Source organism: Bactrocera dorsalis, chromosome 2 (assembly GCF_023373825.1).
Source record: "Bactrocera dorsalis isolate Fly_Bdor chromosome 2, ASM2337382v1, whole genome shotgun sequence".
In the NCBI taxonomy this organism is placed as follows: Eukaryota; Metazoa; Arthropoda; class Insecta; order Diptera; family Tephritidae; genus Bactrocera; species Bactrocera dorsalis.
Genome location: NC_064304.1, coordinates 16,405,596 through 16,423,178, shown reverse-complemented (window position 1 = coordinate 16,423,178; position 17,583 = coordinate 16,405,596). Strand labels below are relative to the sequence as shown.

The window sequence follows — 17,583 nt, the reverse complement described above, 5'->3', positions numbered from 1 at the left end:
TATACTAGGTATATTATATAATTATATTATATGTACGTATGATATTTAACAAATTCGGCAAATGAATACAAAAACAAAGTTGTATGCGTGAAATAATAAATTTTAAACACTCCATATTATATTTTATGTATAATTGTATTGACGGTAGAAAATGACCACATTAAATAACCCTTGCGTTTGCAACCCTGTGTGTAATTGAAGTTTTCGCTTTAAAAGGCTTGGTATCGGATTTCCGCCTGGTTTTGTGCCAAGTTATTAAAAAGTTCAACAATCTCTAGAAACGAGTAATAAAACTAAATTTCGCGAAATTGTGTAAGTGTATAATTAATAAGAAACTAATAAATATTACTGGCAATAATTTCTAAATATTAAAATGTTAATTGATGGATTCGGTGAAATGTTGGTCAGTAGTTGCTGCTTTTATAAAAAAATTTACTCACGCTTCTAACGATTACATATGGATTGGGAGCTTTAGTGTTATGGAAATTTGATTAAGGTAAGCTCTATTTGAAAAACTGTGATTATGATATTGCTATTTGGAACGATTCCCCAGCTTTTCTTTCTGAAAATATCTTGTTGTTATTAAAGCAATATATTGATTGTACCCGTACATCAGAAGAACGTATTTTCTTTAAAGAAATGGAAGTTATATACAATTGCAAAACAAAAGTTTTTTGTGACGACAGAAAATTTACAGAATTTAATGCACTTTATTAATTGGCGTTTCATTTTAAAAATATTTGAATTTTCGTGATCCAATCTTTAAGAGGATCTCCAATAATAGGCGTCTGTCGGTGAAGAAGATTTTTCTGTTTAAATAATTATCTCAAGTGAAAAATCCAAATACATTTATTACTTTTGGTGAATACAGGTATCGTTTTTTGTGAAAGATGCATATCTAGGAAGATCGAGTAATGATTTTAAGTTGGCCGGTAGAGCCATTTCAAAAACATTTACTTCACTGATACTGAAAACAGCGTTTCGAAAAAACCAGCTTAAATTTTTAAAATCCGATTACATGAGATAAAAACGCACCTTTTCGCAGAAGCCATTTGCTGCATAAATTAAAAATTTACGGATAAGATTTTCAAATAAATATGAGCATATGCAAAAAAAAAACTATTTTTTTAGCTAAAAATCGGATATGAGGATATAACTCTTTAAAGTTAATACAATATTTCTTTATTTAAAATCGTTTTCTTGCCAAAGTCTTTAAAAACGCTGCATTAAAACTAATATAAGCTTCCAACTTCAGTTATAATACATATGCTATGTATGTCTACATAGCTTTTTCGGTTCAATCAACTCCCATGTCTTTTCGCCACTAACTTTACTTGAAGTGTTGCAAGTAGTAAACATACTCATTACTCATTATTGAATTTTTTTTCGCTTTCTGTGCCTTGTAAAAATTCTTCACATACATACATACAAGTATATACATACATATACATACATGTGTGTATTGCTTTAGTTAAGTGTGGGTTACTATGTCGGTATGCTATTGACGTCACATGACCGAAAGTAAATGGCGATTATAGCTTAGCGAGAGTATGAGAAAAACTAATCAAATTCAAGTCATCCATATTATGTGGATTTCGACAAAATTTCCAACAATAAGAATAAAGCTGTGGTTATCTGGATTTCACGTTAGATTTTGAGCCGTGCTTGGCTGGTTGCAAGTGGTGGCATAATAACAAATAAACTATTTTTATACATATACATACATATAAGCATGTAATATGTGGGTAAGCATGTAAACTGTGAACGGAAGTCCTGCGGTAAAAACTGATTGACACATTTAAAAATTGGTTGTCAGTAATCAATAAGAACATGTCTATGTACATACATATTTATGTATATATGTACGTACTTTAACGAGTAAAATAAAAAATAAAATAAAATTTGTGAAATTCTAAATTCTATCGCCATGCTAGCTAGCTACCCAATAAACAGTCGTTTACATTAATCAATTATTAAGGTTTTCAATCATTGTAACGGAAATTGCATCAATATCTAGAAGAAGCGGTCGTGAACTGTTAGACGAAATAATAGGTGTTCTAAACGACGAGGTGGCACTTTTAAATACTTACTACGCCACATAAAATATACATATGTATGTATAAACGTTTAATATTCTATGTATGTATGGTATGTTTGTGTATTTGTTTGTGCGCTTGTATATTTATATATTCATATGTATATGTATGTATGTCGCAAATAAAACCCCATTGGTCATTCATACAACCGCAAGCTTACGACTATGCTTACAAAAGTGGGTTTCTATGCGTATTTAAGCTGTCCGAATGGCATAATAAATAATGCAATTTAATGGGATAATAAAGTGAACGTAACAGACATAGCTGCGAAAAAATAGCCAAATATCCTCTAATATACTCATAATGTTTATGAAATGTTTAAGGGGTTAGGGGTAGTCAGAGGCACGAAAAAATGTGAGTTTTCAGTATTTTTTTTTGCTATTAAATCATGTTATTTTACAAAAGTAGTAATATGGCATTATTATAGGATGTGTTGGCTTGAAGTCACGAAAATTTAAAAAAAAAAATTTATTTCCAAAGTTATAGTTGTTTGTGTTGACCCTGTTCCCAAAAAAGGTACTTGCGGTGACAAGCATAAGTCCTTGGAGATTCATCTAAAAAAAATCGGACTAAAAAAACTAGTTTTATAAATAGATAATCTCGGGCCTGATCGAAGGATTTATTTTTTTTTCAAAATTAACAAAATGGCGGCCTCAGGAAATTTTTTTCTAAATTTTTGCAAAAAAATCAACAGTTAATTGGTCTTAAAAAATCGAAATTTTCGAAAAAATAAAAATTCTTCGACATCTTATTATGTATTCTAAAAGCTGTGTAAATTTCATTAAAATCTACTGAACGAGTTTCGAGTTACAGTTGTCACCGTTTCAAAAAACATAGTTTTGAGAAAAACGCGTTTAAAGTTTGCCTTTTTGCTTAGAAGTGCCCGAGCTCTCCTTGTTATTTGTCGAATAACTCAAAAACTAATTATCGGATCAACGTGAAATTTTCAGGGAATATCTTTAAGATATTACACTTAACGAAAATGCAAAAAAAAACAAAAATTAATTTTTTGAAAATTCTAACTACCCCTAACCCCTTAAATGAATATACCGAATTGTAGCTAATGCTACACGCTTGTCCGAATGGTATAAATATATTTGAAAGGGGATTGTAAATATGGGGTTTTGAAACCCCGTTGGGTCAAAGTAAATAATAAAAAAATTTATTACAATTTTGACAATTGAATTTTTGGCAGATATTTTTCCAAAAAAAATTAAAATTTCAGTGAAATTTTCGCGACATTTTTTTCAAATAATTTTAATCGAAATATTCTAGAGGTGTTGTAGAATTTAATATGACAGTAAAAAACATCGAGCACCCGAAATTTGATCTTATATTGTATGAAGTACGAATACCCTTATGTTAGGTATGCACAAGTATATATAATAAGGCATAAACCGATTTCGTCCAATTTTGTTAGAATAACTTTCATTTTTGAAACCTAACCTTATTATGGAAATACATAAAATATACATAAACATAGCAAAGTATAAAGTCAATAAGGAGTAGAAAATCGTAAGTAAAATGTTTCAGTATAAGAAACAAACCTCATCACCAAAATCGCGCTCCACCCATGTACTGACTAACATAAGTGCATAAATATATATGTAAATATGTTTGAATATAACTTTGCGTGTTCATAGGTCTGTATATACACACATACTTACATATGTATGAATATTAAATAAAACGCTTTCCTTTTCAACGCTAAAGTCAAGTTTCATGCTCCGTCGCGATTTCTTCTTACCACCCAAGGAGTAATGGAGCAACTGCGTCTCTGATATGGTCAACATACTTGTAGTTAAATGAAAGTGCCAACAACAATGACAACAGAAAAATCTCAACAAGAATGCAAACAGCGAATCCCCATAAATAAAGGAGAAAAATTGGTGCGAGGGTGTGTAGGTGTGCACACATACCCGTATATGTACATACATATATACAACATACTTACATGCATAAATTGGTACGATGTATAAATTTCGGTTTATTTTGTAAATGCCACATTATAATAGCAACAAACACGTTGTTAAATAGCGAAATTATTTTGGCGACAACAACAATCACTGCTCGGAGTGGCGAAATTAACAGCAACAATATCATAAAATTCCATTTCGAATGTTTGATGACTACAGCGGCAGCAATAGCGGCAACAACAACGATAAAAACAATCAACATGTAGCACTATTAACGGCAAGTGTCGAAACATATGTATGTAGGTATTTATATATGTACATAAGTGTGTATGCCCATGATTACTCTCGATCAGCCACCTAAATCATGTTTGGGGAAATGCCATCAAATACCCACACACGCAACAATAACCGGCAAAGTGTGCTGGGGACACGCGTGGCGAGTGCTTCGCTGTCCGGACTCTGTTATGCGAAGAGCATTCGATTTGGGTTCTATGAATTGCACTGGCTTACAATTTTTGCATGGAAATTTTCGATTTCTTAACTGCGATATTTCGGTTTCAATTTCTTTTGCCATTTTGGGATGTTCATGGATTCGTTTGTTGTTGGGATCCGTTTCTGGCTCTTATTTAAATACATTTGTATGCGAGAGCGTGTGGGTGTAAACCTTCAGATTTTTGTGCGTTATTGAGGTATAAATGTAAATATGTAGAGATATTTTGTTGTCGTTGTTGTTGTTATTGTGTCTTATGGAGCAACATTCATGCACTCATTTCAGTTTAATAGCCTGAAAAATTGATTGTTTTCCTAAGGAAATTGTGAAAGGGTGTTTATTTAGATATTTGTTTGACGTTCTTGTTATTGTTGTTTTGTTCATGTGTAAACGGATTTATAGCTTCTGCCAAAGATTGCATGTCGATTGGCGTATAAGCGGAGATACATAGGATTTTGTGTGGAAATAAGCTTTTTAACTTGACTAGATTTTCTTCTGTCAAATTCCTTAAGTGTGGATTTAAATACATACATACTTGCATATGTGTGTATATGTGTGCATTCATAAATATTAATAGTATTGGTAAAATATTGGCATCTAGTGAACTTTTTCGATTTATATGAATTTATTAAAAACTTGGCTTCTTTAATTTTTAGTTACTTTTATATGCTTTCGTAAAAAAACGCATAACTTCTTTTCTTAAAATAGAGAATTTTTAGTCTGTCATTAATTTCTCATTTAAACAGTATTTGCTGGCGGTCGAGAGATCGAGAAGACATGCCTCGTTCTTCCTTCGACCTCTTCAACTGGTGAAAGTATTAAAAAAGTCAAGGATATGCTGCTTGAAAATCTTGAAGCAAGTATATATAATATTAGAGAGATGCCAAGAGAGTTCGACATCTCGCGAGTCCGTTCAAATGATTTTAGTGGATATTTTAGGTATGAGACACCTTCTTGCTCGACTCAATTTTTTCAAAAAGAGTATCGTAAACAAGTCTCTTTGGAAATGCTTGACTGTGCGAAATCCGATCCCACATTCATGGAGAGCATTGTAACTGCCGATGAAACATGGGTTTTTTAGTTTGACATGGAAACAAGTCGACGGTCATCGGAATGGAGCCCAAAAAACGAGGCGAAACCAAAAAACCATACCAAAGCCGCTAAAAATCAAGGTGATGCATATTGTTATTTCGATATTCGTGATATTCGTCGCATCACGTATTTGTTCTGGATGGACAGACGATAAAGAAGGAGCTCTATTTGGCCGTATTGAAGCGTTTACGCGAGACATCCGTCAAAAACGGCCGGAGTTGTGGATGAAAAAATCATGGATCGAGCCAAGATTGTGATCGAATTTAAAGCCCAAAACCTAATGAATACCACCGTTTTCACCACATTTGGTTTCGTCTGATTTTTTATTTTTCTTGCCCCCAAATAAATCAAAATAAGCATTTTGAAACCTACGGTTGACTTTATATCATATACATCACCTTATTCAGATAGCATCTTTACTTGCTAATAGTGTGTTGTGGCGGCCAAAATAGGTAAAATCGGTCAATACTTCTTGTAACACCCTTATACCTTATACAAGAATATAAACATGCGGTTGACTTTATACCGTTAGTGTCGTTCAATACGAAAGTTATCATTGCAAAATGTAGTGAATGAATAATATTGAATACACCATAGAAAATAGTCGAAAATGTGTGCATTCGGACCATGTGGTCTCGCAGATTTAGGGGCGATATGGATTTACGAGTTTTCAAAAATCGATTTTTTTGCCTATTAAATTCCACAACACCTCTAAAATATTGTCCGACATTTTCAAGTTGATTCGAATAATAGTTTCGGAGATACAGCCTTGAGAATTTGTGCGCTCGAGGCTAGCTAGGCTAAGTGCGCCATCTTTAAACACGTTTCTCGAAGCTTTTTGAAGTCGGTTGACAAGAGAACTACTCAACAGACCTTCATGAAATTGTACACTGGTTTTGAAATACAATGCTTAAAGACTTAGACGAAGAAATTTTTTCGATAACAACTATTTGAAAAAAAATGTCGCGAAATTTTCACTGAAATTTTCATTTTTTTGTAAAAATGCCTGCTAAAATCCAATTTTCAGTTTTTTTCTTTCGTCCAAGTTTTAAATAAAGGTTTTAACTAGAACACTTATTTTTTATATGATTCTGTAAGGAATTATATTGTCAGCGCGAGGTATGGTAAAATACTGTTTTTACCCGAGGAAATCCAAGTAACCCCTAAAATTTCATATATATAGTATAACTAAATACTATTCTTTATTATAAAAAAATTACGAGGAACTGAATACTTTTAAATACCCGAAATTAGCTGTATGAAAAAATAGCACAATTACTATATAAGACTATCAGCTTTTTGGGGAACATTTATTCATAAGTCTTTTAGATGTTTTTTGTTCGCACAAAATTATATGTATATTTCGAAAATAAGATATCGAGAGCTGGTGGCGACTACTTGCTGGATATTCTGTATTCAACACAACTTCGCCTGATGTTATTCGAATTGATGTTGAAGTTTCTTCCATTAATGACTCGGAAAGGCATATACACTGCTTTATGCTATGTGGGCGGCCAAATAAAACTACTTAAGTTATTTGATTCAAATTGTATTGATATTTATTTTCTATTAACATTTTACTCAGCGACATAACAGTTTAGTATAAAGTACTGTTCTATATGTATGTCAAAGAGGCAAACAAATGCTTACTTACTGTTTCGAAGGATGACCGTTATACTGTGTCCATTTGGTTTAGGCATTTCCTAATATGTACATGTCAATTGGCTATTAGCCATTTCCTCAATTTCGTTTTTGTTAGTCTCTTTATTTCTTTGTTGTAACATGGCTGGTGAAGGCACACATTCTTGTTTAGCCAAGCAGAAGTGTAAACGGGTTAGGAAACATGCAAAATGCGCAACTTTGTCGGCTTTCCTCTACATCGACGCATCTAATGCGTTCATAATGATATTTTATATGAAACCAGGCGGTGCTGGGAAAAATGTAGCTAAGCGTGCAGGAAGTAAAAAGTGAATGTTACAAAGCATGCACAAAATATATACAAAAATACCTGAGCTTTATGAGATGGATGGCGTGGTAATGGATTAGACGTAAATGGAAACAAATGAAATGAAGAAATTGGCGCATAGAATTTTTGGGAACACAAATCGATTATCCCTAAAGACCAAATTGAGAAATATGGTAGGAAAAAGTCAAAGTATCAGCAAACACATACAGATAAATGTGGTAGAGAGTAGTCATAATTATTTAATAATATATGTATGTAGGGTTGTTCATTTGAGGAGGGAAGATAGAAAAAGGGGCCGAAAATTGTTCAGAGAAAAGAGTACAAAAACAGAACATTAACTGACTTAATGTAGCGAAAGGCCACAATTTTTTCTACAAACTTATGTACCAGTTGAAGAATATGCACATTTTAATCAGGCTGACTTTCACATCTTTATTTTTTTTTTAATAAAATATTTTCGTATAAATATTAATCACATGTATATATGTATGTATGTATTTTAGTATATGCACACTAACATAAATTATTTTATTTTTATATATTTGTGCTTCATTATTTGTTTTAATAATTGTTTTAAGTATCTAGACATATGTATGTACATCTATAATATTTCTAAACTTGCAACGGAATACTACTTAATGTACTGTTACACGAAAATGATGGTTATGTTTTGATTACCTTTTAATTAATTTTTGATTATCAACACAGACAGATATTGTAGATATTTCTTAATTAGTTAATATGTTTAGCGAATAGATTTTTGGTTATTTGATTTGTGTGAGCAAGTGGATTATATTTGACATATGTATAAAATAGAAATATTTAATTTAACATTTTAAAGTACTTATCGAAAGTTATTTCAGACTATTGATGAGTTTGAGGTTTGAGCAATCTGTTAAGCGACTATCTCTTCGATATTTTTGATAGAAAATGGAATGTAAAATCGGATTATTTTGTAAAAATTCATTTTTAAAGTATTAAAGAATTCAAAATGTCCAACAAAAACCTTCAATACTAATTTTTTTTTAATTCAAGGCATTTCTTCATTGAAATTGTATGATTGCGGCATTATTGTGTTTGGAAACATACATTTTGACCCATATTAATTACTAATAGTACTGTGAGCAAATAACATCAAAACAACAAATTTCTTAACAGCTACATATCGTGCTATCTCCACTTAGATTATTTTTAAGTATGTATATATATGTTATATAGTTTTCTTAAGTACAAAATGTATAGAGTGAAAATATTTTAAGGTTATACAAATATTAACATGCCTGTATATTACGGTGGGTCAGAAAACCGAATATTTTTTTCGCTTGGTACTCTGAAAATAGGTTTTTAGACATCTCTAAGAAAGTGTATCCAACTATGAACTATTAAATGTAACGGAAAGCTTCATCTTTAAAAAAATGTCTCCAAGTCCTCCCTCTTGCTTATATATTTTCTCTTATCATCAGATAGTTGATATTTTTTTATTTCGTACAAAATCTATGAAACGACGCATTTTTTTTTTTGACGCGAGATATGAATTTTTCTACTTGATAATAAGAAGATTTAGAAAACTTTAAGGTCAAGGACTTTCCCAAAACAATCAAGGTCTCATAGAGAGATATTCATATAAAATATTATTTTTTTTACCCACCGCAAATGAGTAGAAGGTGATTTTATCATATAATCGTACTTTAAAATATTTGGTTTCGCATGTTTGTTTAACGCTCACTGTGCACTCAGTTTAATATTATATATGATAGTTTATGTACTTATGATTTATATGAGTTAACACTAAGTTTTTTCCTCGTATATTACACAAATAAGATTAGTTTTTATTTAAATATATTTTAAATTATACTAACACATGTATACATATTATTACTTTCATTTAATTATATTTTTTTCGTTTTTTTATTAACATATATCACGGTGTTTTATATTTATTTGGTACATACATAAATATATATTATTTGTATACAATTTTGCGATTTATTAAAGCTTTTTTTGCCGATAGCACATATAGGATACTATTTATTTCGTTAATATTTTCATTTTTCTGTATATTTTATGAAGATCTTCATCTTAATGTTGATCGATCAGTTTGTATGGCAGCTATATGCTAAAGAGGTCCAATATAACCGGTTATGGTAAATTCTTGGGGAGAAAATGAAAAACAAGCAAAGTTTTCAGAGCGATATCTCAAAAACCAAGAGACTATTTCCCGTATATATAGACGGACATTGGTCAAATCGACTCAGCTCGTCATGCAGATCATTTATATATGTATATAGTTCATGTCGTTTCCGACGTTTCCTTCTAGGCGTTACAAACTTCGTAGCAGACTTAATATACGTTGATCAGGTTACAGACTCAAATGTATAACACATTTGCGGATTCGTTTTGATTTTAGTATAAAAAAGAGTTTACTTTTTTAATCTTATCTTTTTTTTTATATAAAAACTCTAACCTTTATAATTTTATTTATTTTGTATCCTTCACTTTAACAAAAAAATAATATATTCAGCAAAAATTGCATTCAACTGTGCTTATTCTAACTGTTTATGCTTGAAATTGGCTAATATAAAATCTTTTACAATATAAAATAACTTTATTACTCTTACTATTAGACACTTTACAATTTCTTTAAGAAGATACAGATATATGTAACTATGTTGAATACACAATACCACAGCCAACTACACACCACTTGCAACCATTCGGATGCCTACAAATAACTGTTAATATTATATTACTGTAATAGGTATTTGCTCGCAACTGCGCGTTCTGAAATAGCCTCTTTTTTTATTTTCAACCGCATCACGTTAGAGTAACAACCTCTTCCGGAGCTTGAGCCTCTTCGTCATCGAAACTAACATGCACCGAACGTCTACTAGTGCCGGTCGGCGCCGACTCGCTTCGAGAACGCATTGCAGACTGCATTTTATGACACTTCGCTGTGGACTTTCGTCTATCGCTCGCACACACATTTTTATCATTGCGTTGCACTTCGTTCCCAAGCTTGGTTGTTACACTGCTCTGCAACATCGCCAACATCTCATTGTCCGGACCGCACGGTATGTGCATTTGTATTTGTATTTGTGTCTTTGTAACGGTGCGCGTACTGGAATTAGTGTTGACCATGTCGTCACTGTAACGGCGGTTAGATTGACGTGAGAGTATACTGGATGTGGTCGCATGGCTGCTGGCGGTATTCGAGGTGTTCGTGTTGGTGTTGGTTGCCATACCAGTAATGGTGCCGGTACGTGCACGTATGCGTTTATAGCGTCCGCAGGTTATTGATGAGACGGAGCTCTGCCATGTGCTTAAAATGAGCCGCAAAAATCCTTTACGAAACTTTGTCGACATCAGATTGTACAGAATTGGATTGATGCCTGAGTTCAAGTAGAACATGATACGACAGAAATACAATAGACTGTAGTAACGATCGACGCCAATCTCGAAGAAGGTCTGCTCCGAACTTAATATGATCCACATGGTGAGTAGACGAAAGGGCAGCAGGCAAAGAAAAAAGGATAAAACGACAGCGCCCAGCATAAGTACGACTTGTTTGCGCGCCTTTAAGCTCAACTCTGGTTTCGATGGTCTTACACGCATCATTGGACCATTGCTGGATATTAGATTCTTTGCTATAATGGCGTACAGTACCATAAGGATCAGTAGGGGTAGTATGAAGAATACGATTATTGTCATCAAAAAGTATCCGACAGTCCAATTGGTTGTCGCTTGCGTCAAACAGACCGCCACCGATGATCCATCAATGTATTCGACGAATTTGTACTCAGCAACCCAAATAATAGGACTAAAATATATAGTACATTTGTATGTAGTTTCACTGTAGGGTTAAAGGCTAGGCATAAAATTACGTATGACCCCTGAATTAGGTGCCAATAGGGAGTGTATTTCTTGAATTTCTTTATTACTTACTATAACCTATGACAATAACATATCGGAATTATATAAATATAAGGACTTACTATACTGACAACGGCTTAACCGCATTCCCTCGATCGTGAATAACTCGTCCTCGAATAACTATAAGGGCTCACAAGGAGCATCACGATCCAATTTAACTTTTTTCTGCTTCAACATATACCTGTCGAAACATTTTGCTCCTGATATCGCTTTTGTTAGTTCAAAAAGAAGCTACATTTATAGCGAACTAAATTGTATGTCCTGATACTTAAATTATCGAAGAAGTATAAGTATTGAGAAAGTAAAAGTAATGCATTTGAGAAGAATATACGAATTAAGCTAACAAAACTGATCCACCAAAAAGTTATGTCAAGATTCTGTGCCTTTATAACTCATTTCTTTTCCATAATTGATTTAGGAAATAACTAAAGAGCACCAAATATTTGTATAAGTTTTTTTTTGGCTATCACAGAGCCGTAACTGGACGCGGAAGTGTGCAATTATAGGCCACGTGATAACAACGCCTATTTGAATGGTGAAATGAAGTCAATGGTGACAACAACAGTGGGTGGTAGGAAAGGTCACTGCTCGTAAGCCCTTAATAGCATGCGATTACCTCATTTCCATTGTGTGGGTATGTTTAAGAGCGCGGTCTAACGGCGACAAGCAGCCGCATAAATAATACAAATATAATTTAACTACAAATAAAAAGGGTCGCGGTGATAAAAGCAAAGCAAAAAAACAAAAAAAATAGAAAACAAAAAACTAAAACATAACCTCAACGTAAGCAAAATGATAAAGGACTAAATTGTCTCTTTACTCTTTTTTTGTTCTTGGAGAGAGTTGTCTCCGTACTTTTTCAATTTTCGTTCCTCGGTGACTTGTAATGGGCACGCGTTGACAACCGACGGTGATTATGAAAATGGTGACGACTAAAATAATGACAGTAGTAAGGGCGATCGGCCGACTTTGACGTGCAAACACAATTTCCATTCAAATATTTTTAAATAGCTACACACATACAAACTTTATTTAGGCACCTTATGTACGCTGCTTTGGCTTTGGCTTTGTTGCTTTTTACAAATATATACATGAACATGTCGGTAGGCGTCTTTAAGACTACGCTTTGATGGCTATTGCTGGGCATGCTAAATGGTTGCACGCATAATAATAAAATCTATATAATAAACAATGGCTGCAAAAATCTTGACAAAGGCATGAAATTAATATTCAAATTACGAGCAATATCAACAAGAATGAATTTAAAATAATTTACAATAAAATCTGCATAAAATTTTACAAGCGCGAAACTAGCAATTAATATACATATATATGTATGTAAATATATACAAGCTAAATTGAACAGGAAGAATTGCAAATTTAAACTATTCATGTATAAATGTAAGGTATTTAGTGTTTGGCAACTACGAAAAGGAGGTTTCAGCTGTTACTACGCTTCATCTACGTTCTTATATATAATTGTACATACATATGTACAAACTTATATGACTAGTTTATTAATGCTAGACTAAATTATACCACAATAATTGAACTGAATTTGGGGGTAATTCATTTAGGAAATCCCTTGTAATTGAGAACTCGAGGACACTGAGTGTTATTCAAGTCCGCAATTAATAAGGTAAAAAATATGTGAGATTGGGGTGAAAAGGAAGGTTGCCTTGCCGTGATAATCATTAATAATACTATAATTAATGTAATTGGTGGCTATACGGTTACTACATGTTTTACCGAACTTCTCATCTTATTTCTGCTCAGCATTCTTAAGGGGTAATATTCACTTGGGAATTTCAAAAATGTATTTTCTTTCTGCATAAGTCTATATTAGGTAGTCAAAAAAGTTTTTTCGCATTTTGTCAGTAGATAATGTAATTGTATTAATTTCTATTTTTTAAGTGAAATGCAAATTTTTTTATTAAAACGAAATTTTTTTAGAAGCCGCCATTTTGTCGAGAACCAAAATGTTGACCATGTAGTCCTTCGAATAGGACCGTTATTTATTTACAGTAAGAATAATTTTTTCCAATTTTTGGATTTACGATAATTTTAAGCAGAAAAGAACAAAGTTTTGTCAAACCTAACACATTTACATGTCAGCTCAATTATTGTGGTAAGGTTTACATGATTTTTCATATTAAAAAAACTCTTACCTGGTAAATACAGCCGCAATTCCCCACGCCAAAATGCAAATAAGTATGGCACGCGCCTTGGTGCACACATAACCGGCTTTCAGCGGCTCACATATGGCATAGTAGCGCTCGAATGAGATGGCCAAAATTGTCAGCACGCTGGCATGCGCGACTGTTAGCTCAACAAATGGCACTGCTTTGCCTGGCGAAGCGGGGGAAGGAGAGTAAATAAACATTTAATTATAGTAAAACGGTGCATATATAAACAAATTATATATCATATATATATATATATATCTACAAGGGAAATTTAAATTTATTTACATACACATTTCATGGCCCAGCACCCAGGTCTCCGGTGGCGTATTTACCTCGACTAATACGGTTGGCGTGCACACCAGCAGCACCAATAGATCGGCAATGCTGAGATTTGTAAGAAATATATTGGTGGAGTTGCGCATATCTTTGGTTTTCACAATAACAATTGGCACCTAAACGACGTGTGAAGTGACAAGCAAAACGAAAAAGAACGTGAGTAAAGTCAACTTAACGAAATTCCGCACTAGATTACTCATACGCAGCGTACAACCCATATGGGTGCTCGATATTTGAGTAATATTAATGCATACATATAATTATACATTAGTTTGGACCACGAAAATAATTACACAATTTTATTTAGTTTGAAAGTTTGTACTGAAAGCGTTTTTTTGTTAAATTGTCATGCTTGGTGAGTCCTGAAAGCAGTCAAAATCGAGTTTCTTCAAAACTTTCTTGCTTCATGCTGAATTGAATAGTGTTATAAATCATTGAAATGGTCATTTTCATTATTGTATACATTTTATCCTGAAGAAGGTATACTAAGTTTGCCAAAAAGTTTGTAACACACGGAAGGAGGCGTCGAAGACCCTATAAAGTATACATGTACATATATAAATGGTCGGTGTGGCCAGTTGAGTCAATTTAGCCATGTTAGATTAGCCATATTGATCTGAAATTTTACACAAACCCTTTCCTCCCCAAGAAATTGCTCATTTGTCGGAACCGCCAAAATCGGATAACTATAAGAACTAGCTGCCATACAAAAGGATCGATCAGAAATAAATCCTTGTGTGTCAAAATTTTTATTTGACGAGATATATTCACGAAATTTGGAACATATTATTGCCCAAGACAGTGCCACAATATCCGAATGAATTTTTCAGGTCGGAGCACTGTAGCAGATCGCTGTTATACAAATTTAATCAAGTACTCATATGAAAACCTATTTATTTGACAAAATTTATTTATGAAATTCGGTATTAATTATTGTACAAGAGAATGCTACAACCTACGAACGAATTGTTCAGATCGGACGAATATCAACACTAAGACATTAAAAGGCTGATTCGCCATTTAATATGCAGCACAAATTAAAGAGTTAGGAAGATAATCCGATTCTGACCTAAAATCATATCAAAAAACAATCTCAAACTACTGAAAGTGGGTTGGGCGATTATTACTGAGTATTTCTCATCACATGAAAACCGACCCACACTAATACTCAAACACGCATATACTTATGGTGCGGTAAATGCTCACCATAATGTTGCCAATAACACCCAGCGTCATGATTGCTATGCAAAAGCACATAGCTGTGTTGCGTATATAAGAGGGAATCTGTGGCACTTCGACAATCTCCTGCACGGCGGACACATTGGCAGTGGTGCTGGCGCCATCGATGAGCAGTGGAGCGATGGTGTCGCTCGCCACGGTTTCGCTGTTTTCACTGGCGGTGGCAACAGATTTAATGGTAGTTGTGGTGTCGAAAAGCGTTGCAGTTGGTATGAGTTGAAGCGCGACTGTAGTTTCGATAATGGGTTGTTGTACATGATAAGCATTGCCATTGATATTGTAGTCATCGCCGTGGGGAAGCGTTGCATGGCAGTCAACATTTCGTAGTGTCTTAAAAGCGCAGGGGTCCACGCTGTTGTTGGTGTTCACACCCGCTTTACGGTTAGCTAAACCATTAACGACACCGATACCACCGACAGCAACAGCGACTCGCACGTCATTGCCACTTGCAGTGGAAACTTTCGGCAAAGCCGCTGCTGTTACGAAACTATTTGACGCAAGACAGCAGAGGAGCAGCAGAGCACTGACAAGCGCGTGGGTGAAATTAAAAGTTTCACGATTACAGTTTCGGGATTGATTTCGTTTCGCTTTACAACCGCCCAAATGGAATGTATTGACGTAATGACAGGTTTTTGTTGTTATTGTTTTCGTTGTTGTTGTTGCCGCTGCAGTTGCTGCTTCCACCACCGCTCCTACTACTGGACCGCGAAACTGTTCCTTTGCTTTAACCGAAATGCTCGTGTCACGTGTCTCCACCCCAATTGATCTCGTTTTTGTTGTTTGCTTAAATGTTGTTGTCACCTCTGCAGCCACTGCTGCGTGTGTTGCCAGCAATGCGTGTCCCGTAAAATTCCAATGTGCTGATATGTAAGCCCGTTTGCTCTTGCTGTGTAACCTCGTTGTTGCTGCCGTTGTTGGTGCTGGTTTTTGTTGTTGCTGTTAGAAGGGCGCATTGGTAATTAAATACAACGCAACATTATCACATTCACACGGCGGAACGTGTGTCTAATGCATTCGCACTTGCGGCCGGAAGCACTTGACTACCCACACACACGCATGGTGCTGTTGATCGACGTTTGTATGTGTTTATGTATATGTGTGAACTCCCGCTGTTTGTCCGAATACTAGTTTTCTGTGGAAAATATTATGTGCTGTCATTCGCCTCGAATTATCAGGAGAGCGTGCAATAATTTCCTCTCATTTCTAATTCATTTGTATTTATTTATGATGAGGTGGAAATGGTGACATTAATGGTCTCTGGCAGTAGGTCCGTTGAGCAGCTAATCAGATTACGCTTACGCATATGTTTTCTGTGGCAATGAATGAATTAATTTATGTCATTCTCTTTGTAGAACTTAATTAGTGGTTCAATATTCCAAAGAACTCAGCGGCCCGCAAGGAGCCAGCAGTTCCTCGTTAGCTGTAAAGTTGAGTAAACGGAAAAAAATTATTATTAAAATGAACATTAAATTACAATATATGTATGTATAGCAATTAATAATTTTTATTTTCACATATAATCGAATATGAATACATAAGCGTGTAAGTGCAATGGTCGCTATAAATGTATGTGCATATAGAGACCTATAAATATGTATATTTGCAAGTGACCTTATATCGTTTTGGAGTATGATCGAGTTATGATCGAAGGAATAATAAGAATATATGTAAATTAAGTTTTAAAAATATTTTTTTGAAAAACCGTCATTTTGTCAAAAACCAAAATTTGTACTAGCACCCAGATTATTACTTGTATTCATATAAAGTAGTATTATTTTTTTGGGATTTAGGATTGTTATTCTCACACCATCTTTCTGAAGTCCAAGTGAAGATCGGCTATGGGATCATTGAACATTTTTTAAGTTTATTAAATTCTTAAAATGCTTAAAAAAGCGCGTTTCCAGATATACAATTGGTTATAGTCCTTTAAAGTGAGTAAACATAAAGTAAGCTCTTTTAATTTATTCAAATTCCAATAATTTTTGTTTAAAACAGTTTGCTACACTTTTCGTGTTAATTTAGTCACGCCAAACAATCCGATATCCTCTTACATTGCTTAGATGTGTTTGTATAAATTTATATATTCTTAAATAACATACATTCATACATACAAGAGTCTAGCAAAGCTTAATTACTATTATTTCGCATTCATGTCCCATGAGTTATATACCAATTATCCTGATTTTTGGATAGTTTATCGCGGTCAGTAATCGTTAATTGCCACAGGTTTTGTAATAAACAAAGTCACAACCGCAACAGAATTACTGAATTAAAGCTGCGGTGAAATCAAACGTACTAGGGTGTGACGAATTTATTATTTATTCGGAATTCG

General features: G+C 33.8%; 1 protein-coding gene across 1 annotated transcript; it reads right to left on the bottom strand.

The window, feature by feature from the left end:
• Positions 1–7,489: 7,489 nt before the first annotated feature.
• LOC105223152 (neuropeptide SIFamide receptor) lies at positions 7,490–17,106 on the bottom strand. Its single transcript, XM_049449210.1, has 5 exons — positions 17,059–17,106; positions 15,219–16,187; positions 13,966–14,128; positions 13,659–13,839; positions 7,490–11,377 (listed from the first exon to the last, which is right to left on the bottom strand). The coding sequence occupies exons 1-5, from the start codon at positions 17,104–17,106 to the stop codon at positions 10,375–10,377; spliced, it is 2,364 nt and encodes a 787-aa protein (XP_049305167.1). The 3' UTR covers positions 7,490–10,374.
• Between the last annotated feature and the right edge of the window lie 477 nt (positions 17,107–17,583).

Excerpts from the sequence above, each read along its gene's own strand:
- LOC105223152 (XM_049449210.1), bottom strand. The coding sequence starts at position 17,106 with ATGTTCAATGATCCCATAGCCGATCTTCACTTGGACTTCAGAAAGATG. Across the intron at positions 16,188-17,058 it reads ACTTGGACTTCAGAAAGATG|CAACAACAAAAACCAGCACC; the intron begins GTGTGAGAATAA and ends CCCTTCTAACAG. Across the intron at positions 11,378-13,658 it reads ATTGCGGCTGTATTTACCAG|TCCTATTATTTGGGTTGCTG; the intron begins GTAAGAGTTTTT and ends TATATATTTTAG.